This window comes from Phascolarctos cinereus, unplaced genomic scaffold (assembly GCF_003287225.1).
Source record: "Phascolarctos cinereus isolate Bilbo 61053 unplaced genomic scaffold, phaCin_HiC Scaffold_2;HRSCAF=192, whole genome shotgun sequence".
Lineage (NCBI taxonomy): Eukaryota > Metazoa > Chordata > Mammalia > Diprotodontia > Phascolarctidae > Phascolarctos > Phascolarctos cinereus.
Genome location: NW_027555625.1, coordinates 340,958,686 through 340,972,924, shown reverse-complemented (window position 1 = coordinate 340,972,924; position 14,239 = coordinate 340,958,686). Strand labels below are relative to the sequence as shown.

Sequence of the window (14,239 nt, the reverse complement as noted above, 5' to 3'; positions counted from 1 at the left end):
TTAAGAAACTGAGGCCCAAGGCAGTTAAGTGACTTACTTAAGGTTAAGTCACCCAAGTATTCTCAGAAGTGATACCTAGGTGTTCAGACTCTAGAGAGACTGCTTTTTCCCCCACTGTCATCACTTGGATTTCTTCTTTTGAAAACTTTCTGTTCATACCCTTTAACTATTTATCTACTGGGGAATGTTTCTTATTATTATACATTTACATCAACTGTATATCAGACATCTATCAGAGAAATTTGCTACAAAGGCACCTCACCACTTCATCCATAGCCCCATTTCACACCCTTAACTCTTTAATTAAGGAAGTATTCTTTGTCCCCAGGTTCTGCAAGAATCACTTCCCTTCACTTTCCTGATACACAAGAAAATGGTCCAGTTGCCTTTTGGAAAGAGTTTTTTTAACTTTAACAAGACACCCAAAACATAAGCAGAATTAACAGAACAGTACAAAGAAAATTTTACCCAAATGAACTCTAACTTGCTGATGACTGTGGAAGCCTACGAATGATCAGGAGAAATCCTGATTCCTAAGTCTAGCTTAGACATGATCAGGAAAAATCATCTTCTTATGGGTATTGATACTTCTAAGGGAAGAAAGTAATTATAATGAAGTCATTTCTTCCACTACCATGGGCACCACCTTTCTTCTTTCTTTCCCCTTCTCTGTCCTATCTCTTTGCTTCATCTTCTTGTTCCACTTTGACTTCCCTTCTCCTCTGTCTATATATTAGGGCACCCATAGACACTAGTCAGTCCTAATTATGGCTCCTAGGCTGGATTAAACTTTCTTTGTAAAATCAGAGGGCTTAATGTTTAAAGGAAATACAGAGGCTCACAGAAGTGAATCTTCCAAGGTCATAAAACTAGTTAAGTAGCATACCTAGAAATCAAGGCCAGGCCACCAGACTCCCAGACCCTGTAATCTTTCCACTATGCCATGTTGCTTTCTCATGGCCTCATACAAGAAAAGCTTTAGGAATAGAATTCAAAAGTAACTAGAGACAGCCAAGCAAATTCGATCCAGAGATAAAAGGGAGGAGAGACAAAACCTAAAAAAAAAACACCAAACAACCCCCTCCCCCCCCAGTTCTAGAAAAAAGGACTTCTAATAAAAACTACCTAGTTCTAAGAGAAATTCTCTAACAAACTGATTAATCCTATGGACAGTTTATTGGAAGGACATGAACAAGAACAGCATAGGATAAGAAGGCATGAATGGTTACTGGGTATCTTCTAGTTACTGAGGCTTTCTGTCATCAGATGTGTTTAAGGCCCTACAGTGAAAGCTAAAAGAAGGGCTAGAATACAGTCATCATTGTAACAAATATTTCTTGGTGACTAATAGATTTCTTTTACCTTTCTTTTAAATCAATAGTTTAATGGAAATTGTTGAGTATCTAAAATTTTAACACCCATGAACATCTTGAGGTAATGTAAGATATTATTAATGACAACAATTATAAAGCTTGGTTACAAAGCTCTTAAAAATACTAAGTTCCAAGACACTATCAAAGCAACTCAACTACTGTATAAACTTTGGATATTTTTAAGTCTCAGTTTACTTCCATAATTTAGGTCTTAACAATTTGCTCTATACACGTTTTATATCTGCAACCTTATATTCTCCTGGATTCAAAATACTAGTCATTTAATTTGGATTCTTCATAGGATGATAAACTTAGAGGTGGGAAGATCTTTAGAAGCCATAAAGTCAAATATCCTCATTTTATAGATAAGGTTCCAAGTAACTCGGCCCGGTGCACACTGCTATTGTGTGTCAGGCTATAAGCATTTATGAAGTACCTACTATGTGCCAAGCACTGTGATAAAGGGTTGGGGATACAAACAAAGGCAAAAGATAGACTCTACTCTCAAAAAGCTCACAGTTTAATGGGGGAGACAAATATTCAACTGAACTGAAAATTAATTTATGAAATTATAAAATTCTGAAATGGGGCAGATACACCTGGCTCTTTGGGTACTTGCTAAAAAAGACCACAATTGGCAGCAGGAAATAGAGCAGCTATCACACTTTAATAAGGCACAGAGACAAGCAGTGGGAAGGGGATACAAAGGCAGACAATGGTGTGGGGACAGGGAATAGAATGGTTTAGAGAGGCAGTTAGAAAAGAAGATAAGGAGGGAGAGAGGCAGATACTAGGCAGCATGGAGACAGAAGAATGCTGGGGATGGGGGGAGGTGGTATACAGAAGTTTGAGGTCTCATTTTGATAGGGTTTTTTGGGAGGGAAACAGATCAACCTCAATCTGTCCTACCTCATGGTTAGTTCATTAACATATCCAAATGATCTCAAAGTTATTGGTAAAACTTCAAAATTATCAGCACCTTTTTGATGTTCTGCTTGTCTGGACCTGAGAAAATCTGGATTTTTCTCTTAAATTTTTATATGAAAGGCCCAGACAAGCAGCACCTAGATGGTTTCTCCTGATTCAACACATGTTGCTAGGATATGAATTTTAGTTAATACATGATAAAATTTGTAAATCATGCTCCTTTTATTTTTGGGATGGTTTGTAGGTGACTTTCAGATTCCTTTTTGAGATCTTATTTCCTGGTAAAACTAACAAGATGTATAGAGGATAAATTGGAGATAATAAAGGGAAAGCACTAGCATTAAGGGGGAATCAGAAAAGGCTTCCTGTAGATGACATTTTAGCCGAGATTTGAAGTAATCCATGGAAGCTAGGAGTCAGAGATGAGGAGGGAACATAATCCAGGCATGGGAAACATGTTTGAAAAAGTATTGGCATTCAGGTCTTCTTGGTTCCAAGCCCAGAACTCTATTAGCTGTGGCCTCCTAGCTTTCTCACTACAATATAACTCCTCTTGGATTCCTATGCAATAGAATTTTATTATTCATTTCACACTCAAAATAAAGGAGCTGGACAGTTAGAAAATGAGGCACTCCTTGCTAATTTTTAAAAATTGTTTCCATTGTTTAACTGTGGGAAGATCCCACTACAAACATAAAAGATGGAGCAAACCTTCACAATTTTATTTCTTGTGGTGAAAGGGAGTCAAGTTTTCTAAAGTGTGTACTTGTAATTTCTCAATACATGTTTTTCAAGAACTCAGTTTTTAACCCTTTTCATCTTTCTTCCCCATTAATGGCCCCAGCAAACAATCGCAAAGAAACGAAACTACCAGAAATATCTTTCTCTGTGGTCATGGTACTTCAATTCAAAGCTGAAGGAAAAGAAAATATAATCAGAGGGTAAAAGGTGAAGCTAGAAAGCTAGAAGCTAAGAAAAAGGCAAAACAGTTGGGAAGAGTCTTGCTCTACAAATACCAATAGGATTTCTATCAGGATCACAGAGACTGAAAGTTCCTTTCAGAGAGACAAAGGTTTTTACTGCAACCCACTCCTGCCAGATCCTTCACTTAAATGTGCTCTAACAGGTACAACTCCTATCCCCGTAGGAATACTAGCACTGCCAGGCCTTACAAATACACAAAATGTTGAAATCCTGATATTGGGGGTTTGGTACTGTATTATTTTTGACAACAGAAAACACACTTCCCATCAAGAATAGCAAAGAGAAGCATGATGATATACGCCAGCAAGGAACGTAACAGGTCTTTCGGGTAGGTTGCAGTCTCCTGTTCATGCTCAGATAAACTCCTTAGCAAAGTTAGAAGAGGTGGAGGTTGGGGGAAGGGCCAGTTCAGCTTTCCCCCCTACCCGAGACTGGGCCCAGAAGCCACAATCATCATCAAAGTTGCTTCCCCCCCCCCTTTTCTTCCGGAAGCCTCAATCTGCGGCGGCTTTTCGGGGTGCCTGATCCCCGGCTGTGATTCAGGAGGCAGTGGAGGGGTTGGGGGAGGGGGGGCCCTGGCGCCAGGCGGGGAAGGAGCGCCCCCGCTCGGCCCCACCGGGCAGGCGGGCGCAGGCCAGCAGAGGGGCCAGGCTGGGCCGGGCGGGGAAGCGCAGCAAGCCCAAGCCCCTCCCCTCCCAGCTCCGTAATCATGGCTTCTGACTCCACCAAGGAGCTTTCTGTGCAAACTTTGCCAGCCTGCGAAGGGAGGAGAGAAGGCTGAGAGCCCAGGTATGGCCCCAAGTCCTCTTGGGGCAGGGAAGGGGCACCGGGCGGGAGATCTTACAGCCTGAAGCCCCAGACACGGAGTAATAAAAAGGCGGGGTATGTGTGTGTTGGGGGGGGCCACAGGGAGTGCCGCCGCCCTCAGCCCCCTGCACTCCCGAGGCGCCGAGCGCCCCAGCTCTGCCCATGCCCACGGTTCCTTCCCTTGCCCCTGAGCTGGGTCAGCTTCCACGGCTGAGGCGGCCTGGGGAGGGCTTTAGGAAGGGTGGAAAGAGAACAGAAGCACCGCCCACAGGACCTTTGGCCTCCAGGGCCTCTGGCCTCTCCATTCAATCTCCCTTCCTAAAATAGGGGCCCCACGGCCGCATCCCACCTCCGTAGGGGCCTCCTCCTCCCCAAGGAGCAGTAGGGAGTGGGGAATGGGCGACAAGCGGGGAGAATGACATATTGTCTGGGTTGGGCAAGGGAGAACGAAAATGGGGGGAGCCTGGGCCCACCAGCTCTTTCCATTGGAGATGCTACTGCTGACGTGCACCAAGGCTGGCGATTATTAGGGCGGCTCAAGAGGAGGAGAAAGGAAGGAGGAAGGAGGGAGGGAGGGAGGGAAGAGAGCTGGGAGGAAGGGAGGGAAGAGGAGGAAAAAGGGCGGGGGAGGGGGAAGGTGCCAGAACTGGACTTCGTCAGCACCCATTGAATGACAAATAGCTCTACCTCCAGCCCCCTCAGCACCCTCTACGAAGTTGCTGGGACAAATAAGTGAAGTGACCCTAATGGCCGAAGGCAAAAAAAGCGCTCTGTGGCACTCCTAGCTCCGTTCTGGAGAGCCCCTCGCCAGGACCAGCCCCGCCCTGCGCCGGCTACCAACTCTGCCCACGGAATCTACAGCTATGCCGGAGGGTGCGCACCAGGAGGGGATGCGCAGCAGTTTTCACAGCCCAGGAATTTCAAGCCTGGAAACTAAACGGGGACTCATCTGTATTTGGCCCTTTTTGATTTGAGGCCAATTTGCAGCTCTCCCCCCAGGGTCTTGGTGTTTGGGTACAAAAAACCCACCAAAAACGGATCCCTGGAACTGAGTCTAGTGCTTGGCTGAGGGGCAGGCAAGGTGCCTGCCTTCTCAGCTACGAAGGGCTCTGGATTTGTACAGCTGCTGCTACTGGACTATTTGCAATCATCCCTGGAGGGCTCCACTTCTTTGGCCACCCTGCCCCAGGCCTGAAGCTTGGCCCTACACAAACAGAGGTGAGCACTGGTCATCAGCTCTTTTGCCCCTGAGGTTGTTTTGTTCCATACAGGCCCTCCCAGTAGTAAGCTCTCATTCATGCTTCTGGCCCCCAAGTTACTTCAGTGTCAGAATCATGTAGTATTTGACTTTCTTTTTTCTTCCTTCCAGTAACCTTGAAGGAGTCCAAAAAGAATGTGATAGCTAATGGCAAAGTGCCAGTATGCTATGAGGTAGGGCCCTTGTCCCTGCAGAAGATGGCTGCAGAACTTTACTCTACCAGTGCTAATACCAACATCACAAACAGTAATTCCACTACCACTGCCACCACAGTCACTGCAGCTAGTACCAAGAATAGCTCCCTTCACCTTCATCAAACAGCCCAATCACCACCACCAGCACAAGTGCAAAATCTTAACAACAACTTCGAGAGTACCAACTGGCAGTCATTCTACCCCACTCTTCGAGAGAGGTAAGAAGCCAGATCAGATGTATTTACACTCTGGCAGGCCTTACTCCTCACTGAGAAAATATTTTACTAGAGGGGATTGTCTAAAACTGGGGGAGAGGCTGTGTCATTGAGCAGTGGTTTGATGTCCATGGTTTCATTTGCAAAAAATGAGAATGGGATGAACATGTTCTGGCTTTCTCGTTTAACTAGTTTGAAGGCCTAGCCTCTGCTTCTGTCCAGGTTCATGTATCCTCCAGTGAGAAGGCTGAGAAAAATCACACTGTATGCTAAATGTTTGTTAAGCTGCAGACCTAAGCATTTTTTTCTCTGCAATTTCCAGGAATGCAATGATGTTCAATAATGAACTCATGGCTGATGTACACTTTATCATTGGCCCTCTGGAGGCATCAAAGCGGGTTCCTGCTCATAAGGTTTGTAGAACTGTTTTCCTCCATGTGAACCACTAGAGAAAACCTGGAACCTTTTAGAATGTAATTTCATATAATGTGAAATTGCTTCCATACGTCTTAATTACCCTGAGCCACCAAAGCCAAATTTGCTTAGATGGAGGTACTCACAGTTCTCTGTAGTATTTATTGACTAGTGAATTTAATTAGATTGAACACAGCTGTTTACCGGCAAGATGTTTTTCTTCACAGTATGTGCTGGCAGTTGGCAGCTCTGTCTTCTATGCCATGTTTTATGGTGATCTTGCAGAAGTCAAATCTGAAATCCATATACCTGATGTGGAGCCTGCAGCTTTCCTCATCCTGTTAAAGTAAGTCTTGCCTTGAAATTACAAAGTGGTTACAGGGACTCAGGCTGCATCATCATCAATTAAAGTATACTGAGTGCTCATTAGAGGAAAGGCAGTACACTAAGGACTTATGAAATCAATACTATTTATAAAGCTGCAGGGTAAATCCACTATGGATAACAATTGACCTGGTAAATTGCTGATCTCCCAAATTCTAAAAGGTTAACTTTTTCTGGTGAATGTATACTCTGCTATGTAAAATAGCATATAAAATAGCATAGCATTTAAATAATATAGCTCATTTAAATGTAGCATTTAAAATAGTATATAAAACCTCCCCCATCCCCTGTCAGTGCCTTCTTAAATTTGTTTTACTCTGACTAGGTACATGTATAGTGATGAAATTGACCTGGAAGCTGACACTGTGCTTGCAACTCTCTACGCTGCCAAGAAGTATATTGTTCCAGCTTTAGCAAAAGCTTGTGTCCATTTTCTAGAGACTAGTTTAGAGGCGAAAAATGCTTGTGTTTTGCTCTCCCAAAGCAGACTCTTTGAGGAACCGGAACTGACCCAGCGTTGCTGGGAAGTGATTGATGCTCAAGCAGAGATGGCATTAAGGTCAGAGGGCTTTTGTGAAATAGATCAACAAACGTTAGAGATTATCCTGAGCAGGGAATCACTAAACACCAAGGAGGTAGTTATCTTTGAAGCTGTTCTGAACTGGGCAGAAGCTGAATGCAAAAGAGAAGGTTTGCCAATTACACCAAGAAATAAGAGGAAAGTATTGGGAAGAGTTTTATTTTTAGTACGAATTCCAACTATGACCCTGGAAGAGTTTGCCAATGGTGCTGCTCAATCAGATATTCTAACCCTGGAAGAAACACGCAGCATATTCCTGTGGTACACAGCTACCAAGAAACCACAGCTGGAGTTTCCACTGACAAAAAGGAAAGGCCTTGCTCCTCAGAGATGCCACCGATTTCAATCATCTGCGTATCGGAGCAACCAGTGGAGGTACCGTGGACGATGTGACAGCATCCAGTTCGCAGTAGATAAGAGGATATTTATTGCAGGACTCGGATTATACGGATCAAGCTGTGGGAAAGCTGAGTACAGTGTGAAAATTGAACTTAAACGGCTAAATGCTGTTCTTGCTCATAATCTGACAAAGTTCCTCTCAGATGGATCCAGCAATACATTTTCAGTCTGGTTTGAACATCCAGTTCAAATCGAACAAGACACGTTTTACAATGTTAGTGCCATCTTGGACGGTAATGAACTTAGTTACTTTGGACAGGAGGGAATGACTGAAGTTCAGTGTGGAAAAGTGACATTTCAATTCCAGTGCTCCTCAGACAGTACCAATGGCACTGGGGTCCAAGGAGGACAGATTCCAGAGCTTATTTTCTATGCGTGAGATACTTTATGAGAATTGTATTCCAATACTGCTATGCACATGAAAGGGATTTGTTCAAAACTAGAAAATTCTACAGCTGTTTCATGTTCAGCTATTACATTACTCTTAAAATAGCAGCCTCTCAGACTAAGTGAAAGAATGCTCTTGGATTTAATCCTATTTTATTTATTCTGTATGTAGACAACTAACTTGCAGATTATGGCTGACCTTGAAAAACTGTTCTAAAATACAGCTGTTTATGAACCCGTGAAATATAAAACATTTTTCTTTACCCTAAAAGTCTGTACATTCATTCATTTTTTTAAAATTTCTTTGTGGTTCATGTCTTACTAGTTCCAAAGCATAAAAATCAACAAATTCAAATAAGCCACTGGAATAAGTGGCCCCTGGGGTCTCTTCCAGCTCTCTATCAAAAAAAGATACAAAATCCTGCCCAACCATCAGATTTTCATTTCTAAAATGAAAGATGCTGCTTTGATTTTCCAAAGTTGTCTGGGTTGCTGTGACTTAAAGGAATGTAGAAGAAGATGACAGATTTTTATTACATTCACAATCTCAGGTTCATTTGCTGATATCACTGAGCCTTCTTCTAAAGAAGAATCAATCATCTTTAGAAGAATTAATATATCAAACAAAATTCAGTGGTACCCATTTGAACAGTAACATAGGAAATGCTACTGTAATTTAACCACAATAAACCATCCAGTCAGTATCTAACAATAAATAATATTAAGAAATAGTTGTGGAAAAGTATGCTTGTTCTATGTCATCTTCAAAAGGCAAAAGATGTTCCCCAAATTCCCTCACTGAGCTAACAGGGTTCTATGGCCACTGATGTAAAAATACCTTAGTTATAATAATATAATTTAGAACATGAACATGAACTAAATCTCAATGAGAGCTTAGTTTTTTATACAGTATAGTACTCTAGAGCTATGGAGAAAGTAATATTTTAAATAATATAATTTAATAATAAAATCTTATATTTGTTTTGAAAATCCATTTCTTAAAATTATAAGGAATAAGCTTAGCGCCCAAAGAAGACACATAATCTTCTTTGCAAAGATGAAGCCCAAAGATGTGGAACATTCCATATGTTGTCAAATGTTTTCAATGTATTGTTCAGTTTTGCTGACTTTTTTCCCCTTTTCTCTTTACAAAAAAATTCTTCATTTAAATGGAATGTTTGTTGGGAGGGGAAAGATACAGATTACATAAAAACAAAAGATCTCAATTAAAATATATTTTTTAAAAGAAATTTATCTTATGTAATAAAATTCAGTGGCTTGGGATACCAAACCTGATGGTAGAGAAAGAAACAGGGAATGGACCTATAATTTCATTAGTATAGGAAAGTGCCAAGTCAGTATTATACCTCCATTTATTAATACAGGTTAGCACCTTTTCTGCAACTTATAATTTTAAAGACTTATTTAGAGCAGAGGTGTCAAATACACATGGACTCCAAGGAGTTGGGACAGAACCAGATTAAAATGGAATTGGGAAGTATTTAACAAAATAAATTTTAAAATACCATAAAACATAGATAATGTAAATATATATGTAGGGTTTAATGGCCTCCCATTTATGTTTGAGTTTGACATCACTGGCTTAGTGTAGTGGGATGTTACATGACTTGCCCAGGATCACACAGCCCATGTGTGTCTGAGGCAGAACTTGAACAAAGTTCTTGGCTTCTAGGCCAGCTCTCTATCCACTTCAGCACGCTGCCTCAATGATGGTACATTGCCAAATTTCAAATACAAGTGAAAAACCACTAGCGTAACTGATAAAACCATCCTCATAAACCAAAAGAATGGAGAAAAATCCTAGGTGTTATTTTTTAAAGATGTTAAGTCAACAACAATTTATAAGGGCCTACTATGTGCTTTATAATGTACTAAGCACTGGGAATACAAACACATGAAATGGCTATAAAATAAACAGAAATGTATAACCAGTTAAAAGGAAAAGTAATTCTACTTTTAACATGGAAAATCCATTTCTATATTATGTCCAGTCTTTTGTGCCTACTTAAAAAGGTGGGTCCTAAGTGCAGCTAAAAATTGTTTCTAATATCCTTTTCACCACTAATCTTGTTGCTTCTGTCACAGAAAATTTGAAATTAAATAATTATAATAATGAGTAGATAGTTGGCAATATGAGTCCAACACTTAAAATGTTTTGATAAGTGATATTGAGAGTTGGTTAAGCATATATTCATATTAAGTTAAAATTTGGTTTCCAAAGTTCTCAATCTGTTACCTTTCATGCTATTTTGTATTGTGAAGCAGTTAATTCATTTTGGAAAGACACTGTCATGGTCCCCTGGTGCACAGTGCCTGACTTAGAAATCTCTAACAGGAAAGGATTGTAAAGGCCATGAGTACAGACACATCAAAGTGCTTTAACAGATGCTTTTATCAGTATCCCTGGTCCTTCCTGGGCTCTGGGCTGACGGATGGCCTAGAGGGCTCATGAAATTTGACCACTGATGTCTCAGTTACTTGAATATACCCATGCCACAGCTTTTCTGGGGTTTTGCTGAAACCCACCTCTGTAATACTGATGCCCTCAGTTCTGTCTTCTGGTTACTGTTCCTTCCCCTCATTCCCATTCCTCCCAGTCATATCTCAGTCTTACTACTCTTTCCATACAAGCTCCCACATACCACCATTTCAGAAAAGGTATATGCAAAGTATCGTCAGAAGTTACTGACTAGGTAGAAGGCACAATGGTACAGGGAAGTACTAGATTTGGAATCTGAGAATCTGGTTCAAATACCAGCTCTGCCACCTATGTAACTTTATATAAATGACTTTATCCCTCTGGGTATGATCTATAAAATGAAGGGATTGTATTAGATGATTTCCAAGATGCCCGCTAGTCTAAAAATCTTTGCAGATTAGCCAATTTTATCTTTCTATGTAGGTCAGGACTGAAAATCAAAATGTGAACAATTCATTTGCTTGTTTTGCATTAAGCATTAGGCAACTAATCATAAATAATCTTCTAAAAAGAGTTCTTATTTCTGTGACATAAGACTCCTGATCTCTTTCCTTAGTAGCTAGACATATGGTGAACCTTATCTAGGTAAAATGATAGCTCTGACTACAACTTTAAGCTGGTGTTAATAACTCTGAGTGCCTGATCTATGCTTTGCCCAACAAAGGCCTAAGTAATAGATGTAATTTATGAACAGTTGTCTCAGAGATAATGTTAGCATAAAAATTAAAGGGCACAGATAGTTCTCAAATGAAGAGTGAGGTAAAACTACCTCCAGTTTCTTTCCCTCCCAATGGCTAACTGATATGGACCTTTGACATAAAAAGATTCTAGAAGACACACACAGATAAGAACTTCCAAGAGAATGACTGATTAAAAGTAGTGATTAAAAGCAGCAATATTCATCTGAAAAAATATATCAGCTGGGTTTGAATGGGAAAGGACTCCACAACCTTCTATTCTAACCACAGAAAATTTTATATAGCACAAGAGTTTCTAAGATATGCATCTTCCCCACATATTGCCTATTGCCTTTAAAGGGAATGATCATCTCCCAAAACCCACATCTGAGCTAGTAGCCTTGAACAATATTCAAGTTTCTTTACCCAAAGCAGGTCTTAATTATAATGGGCTTTTTATAGTTTTAAAAAATTTCCTTACCTGGGAAATCTCTGGATTTTCAAGTGCTCCTTCCCTACCCCTTCTATTTCTTCAAAGACCATGGCACTTTATTCTCTGGCTTCAAAAAAAACCTGTACTCTTTCAGAAAACAAGCACTGTCCAAATACTCAGACAACAAAAACATACCTATTGCTGGAGCATTGATGCAGAGTTCTCTGGCCAAAAGAAGAAATGTTTTCCCCAGCACATAAACATTCACCTATTAAAACAAACCCAAAACTTGGAGTTTATATTTTTAATGTTAATATTTTTAAAAGATATTCCACTGTAAAACAGAAACAAAAACTATAATCTGATAACAATAAAATCTTTTATTTTAAAGAATGTATATATCGCTTGTAAAGTATTTTGACATAACTTCTCTTGATTTTCACCAGTTCCAGCCTATTTTTCCAACCTTATCTCATTCTCATCCCCAAATGCATTCATATTCCAACTACACCAGACTACTAGCTATCCTTTACCAACCTGCACTTCTATTTGCCTCCATGAAGCCATATACATACTTGAAATGTTCCCTCAGCATCTACTGATGCTTCTTTCTTCAAGACCTGTGATAGCTGCCACCTCTAGAAAGTTATTCCTAATCCCCTGGGCTGAAAGTGTTCTTTCCTTCCTTGCATTTTCTTAGAGTATTTACCAGGCTCTTTTCTTTGCCCTTGTCATATTTTATCTTGTATGATATTTATTTCTTATACATGTTATATCTCCTTATTATATACTCTAAGTCTCAGCTGAAAACCTTGTCTCCCCTCTTTCCCCCTGCTCCTCTTCTCACATTACCAAGATGTCTTCTACCACTATCTTCTTCATGCCTGCCTCAGATGAAGAGGTGTCCCTTCTTGCCAAGGCAAACCCCTCGATGTGCACAAGTGATCCCATCTATACCATGGATTGCCTCTCTATCATCCTGATTCTCACTTATATTCAGTCTCTGTCTACTGGTTCCTTCCTTGCTGCCTACAAACATGCCCATATCTCTCCCATCAAAAAACTCTCACTTGAGCGATGCATCCCCATCATCATCCCGTATCTAACCCGCCTTTTGTGGACTAAAGTCCTTGAGAAGGCTATCAATAGTAGGTGCCTTCACTTCCTTGACTCTCATTTTCTTCTTAACTCTCTGCAGTTAGATTTATAGAGACACTGTAGAGACAAACAGCTTTGAAAGATTTAGGAACTCTAATGACCAAACATGATTCTAGAAAACTACTAACAAGGAAATAATTCATTCATGTACATATATACATATATATATATATATATATATACATATATATATATGTATAAAAGAGGAGAGACATACATTTACGTATGTGTATGTATATTTGTGTTTATATACATACATATACTTTTTTTTCTTTAAGACATGGCCAATGCAGAAATTTGTTTTGCTTGACTATACATGTTTCTAAAAGGGATTTTGTTTTTCTTTCATTCTCAATTGAGGTACAGGGGAATGGGAGGCAGAGAGGGTAGATCTTTGCTGACTAGAAAGAATTAAAAATTAAGAAAAATTTATAAGTGATCTTTTAATTTCCAAATCCAATGGCCTTTTCAATCCTCATCCTACTTGACCTTTTTGTAGCCTTTAATGGTGGTGATCACTCTTTGATTCTCTTTTCTTTCTAGATTTTTAGGACACTGCCCTCTCCTCCTACCTACTCTGTCTCCTACCATTTCTTCTTAGTCTCTTTTGTTGGATCTTTATTTATGTCATACCCACTTTCCATGGTGTTCCATAGGGCTCTGTCCAGGGCCTTCTTCTCTTTTCCCTCTGTACTATTTCACTTGATCTCATCAGCTTCTAAAAATTCAATTACTTAGCTCTATACAAATGATTCTCAAAACTACTTACACAGATTAAAACCTCTCTACTGACCTCTAGTCTCTGCCTTTCAGACATCTCAGCCTAGAGGTCCTGTAGATACTTTGAACTCAGTATGTCCAAAACTGAACTCATTCTCTTTCCCCCAAAACCTTTTCTTTCCAACTTCCTTGTTAATTGAGGGTAGCATCAGTTATCCCAGTTATCCAGGCTCACAACTTAGATGTCATCTTTGAATCCTCACTCTCACCCTCTATCCAATCTGTTGCCAAGGACTGTCCATTTAACTTTTGTTAACATCACTTGCATACATTCCCTTTTTTCTCTTCTAACACTATAATCACTTTGGTACAGGCCCTCCATCACCTCATGCCTGGGCTATTGAAATAGCTGCTGGGTGGGCTCCCTGCCTTAAGTCTTTTCCCATTCCAATCCATTCTTTGTTCAGTTGTTAAAGTGTCTGGCAATAAACCCCCTAATTAATGAACTCCAGTTTCTCCATATCACCTCTAGGATCAAATGTAAAATCTTCTGTCGGTATTCAAAGCCCTTCACATCGTAGACACCCCCCCATTCCCATTTCTGTCTGCTATTTATACCTTACTTTTCCCATTATATACTCTTGTGATCCAGTGCCACTAGCCTTAAACAACACATTTCCTGATTCTGGGCATTTTCACTGGCTTTTACCCAACCATGGAATTCTCTCCATCCTCATCTCTGCCTGGCTTCCTTTGTAACTTCTATAGGAAGCTTTCCCCAATCACTTAATTACAGTGCTTTCCCTCTGTTGATTATTCCAATTTATCC

The 14,239-nt window shown here is 40.3% G+C and overlaps 2 protein-coding genes across 3 annotated transcripts in view; one reads left to right on the top strand and one right to left on the bottom strand.

The window, feature by feature from the left end:
- Positions 1 to 14,239, bottom strand: part of BRF1 (BRF1 general transcription factor IIIB subunit) — a 156,501-nt gene that overhangs the window by 87,428 nt on the left and 54,834 nt on the right. Inside the window, 1 exon segment of the mRNA XM_020991270.2 lies at positions 11,728 to 11,800. Coding sequence (XP_020846929.1) covers positions 11,728 to 11,800 — 73 coding nt within the window.
- BTBD6 (BTB domain containing 6) lies at positions 3,912 to 8,193 on the top strand. Of its 2 annotated transcripts, none has more exons than XM_020991271.2 (6): positions 3,912 to 4,073; positions 4,785 to 5,309; positions 5,461 to 5,761; positions 6,081 to 6,171; positions 6,400 to 6,518; positions 6,882 to 8,193. In XM_020991271.2, exons 3-6 carry the CDS (start codon positions 5,547 to 5,549, stop codon positions 7,912 to 7,914), a joined length of 1,458 nt encoding a protein of 485 aa, XP_020846930.1. In that variant the 5' UTR covers positions 3,912 to 4,073; positions 4,785 to 5,309; positions 5,461 to 5,546; the 3' UTR covers positions 7,915 to 8,193. The 2 variants fall into 2 exon arrangements, with proteins under 2 accessions (XP_020846930.1, XP_078006476.1); XM_078150350.1 differs by having other exon boundaries at positions 4,773 to 5,309.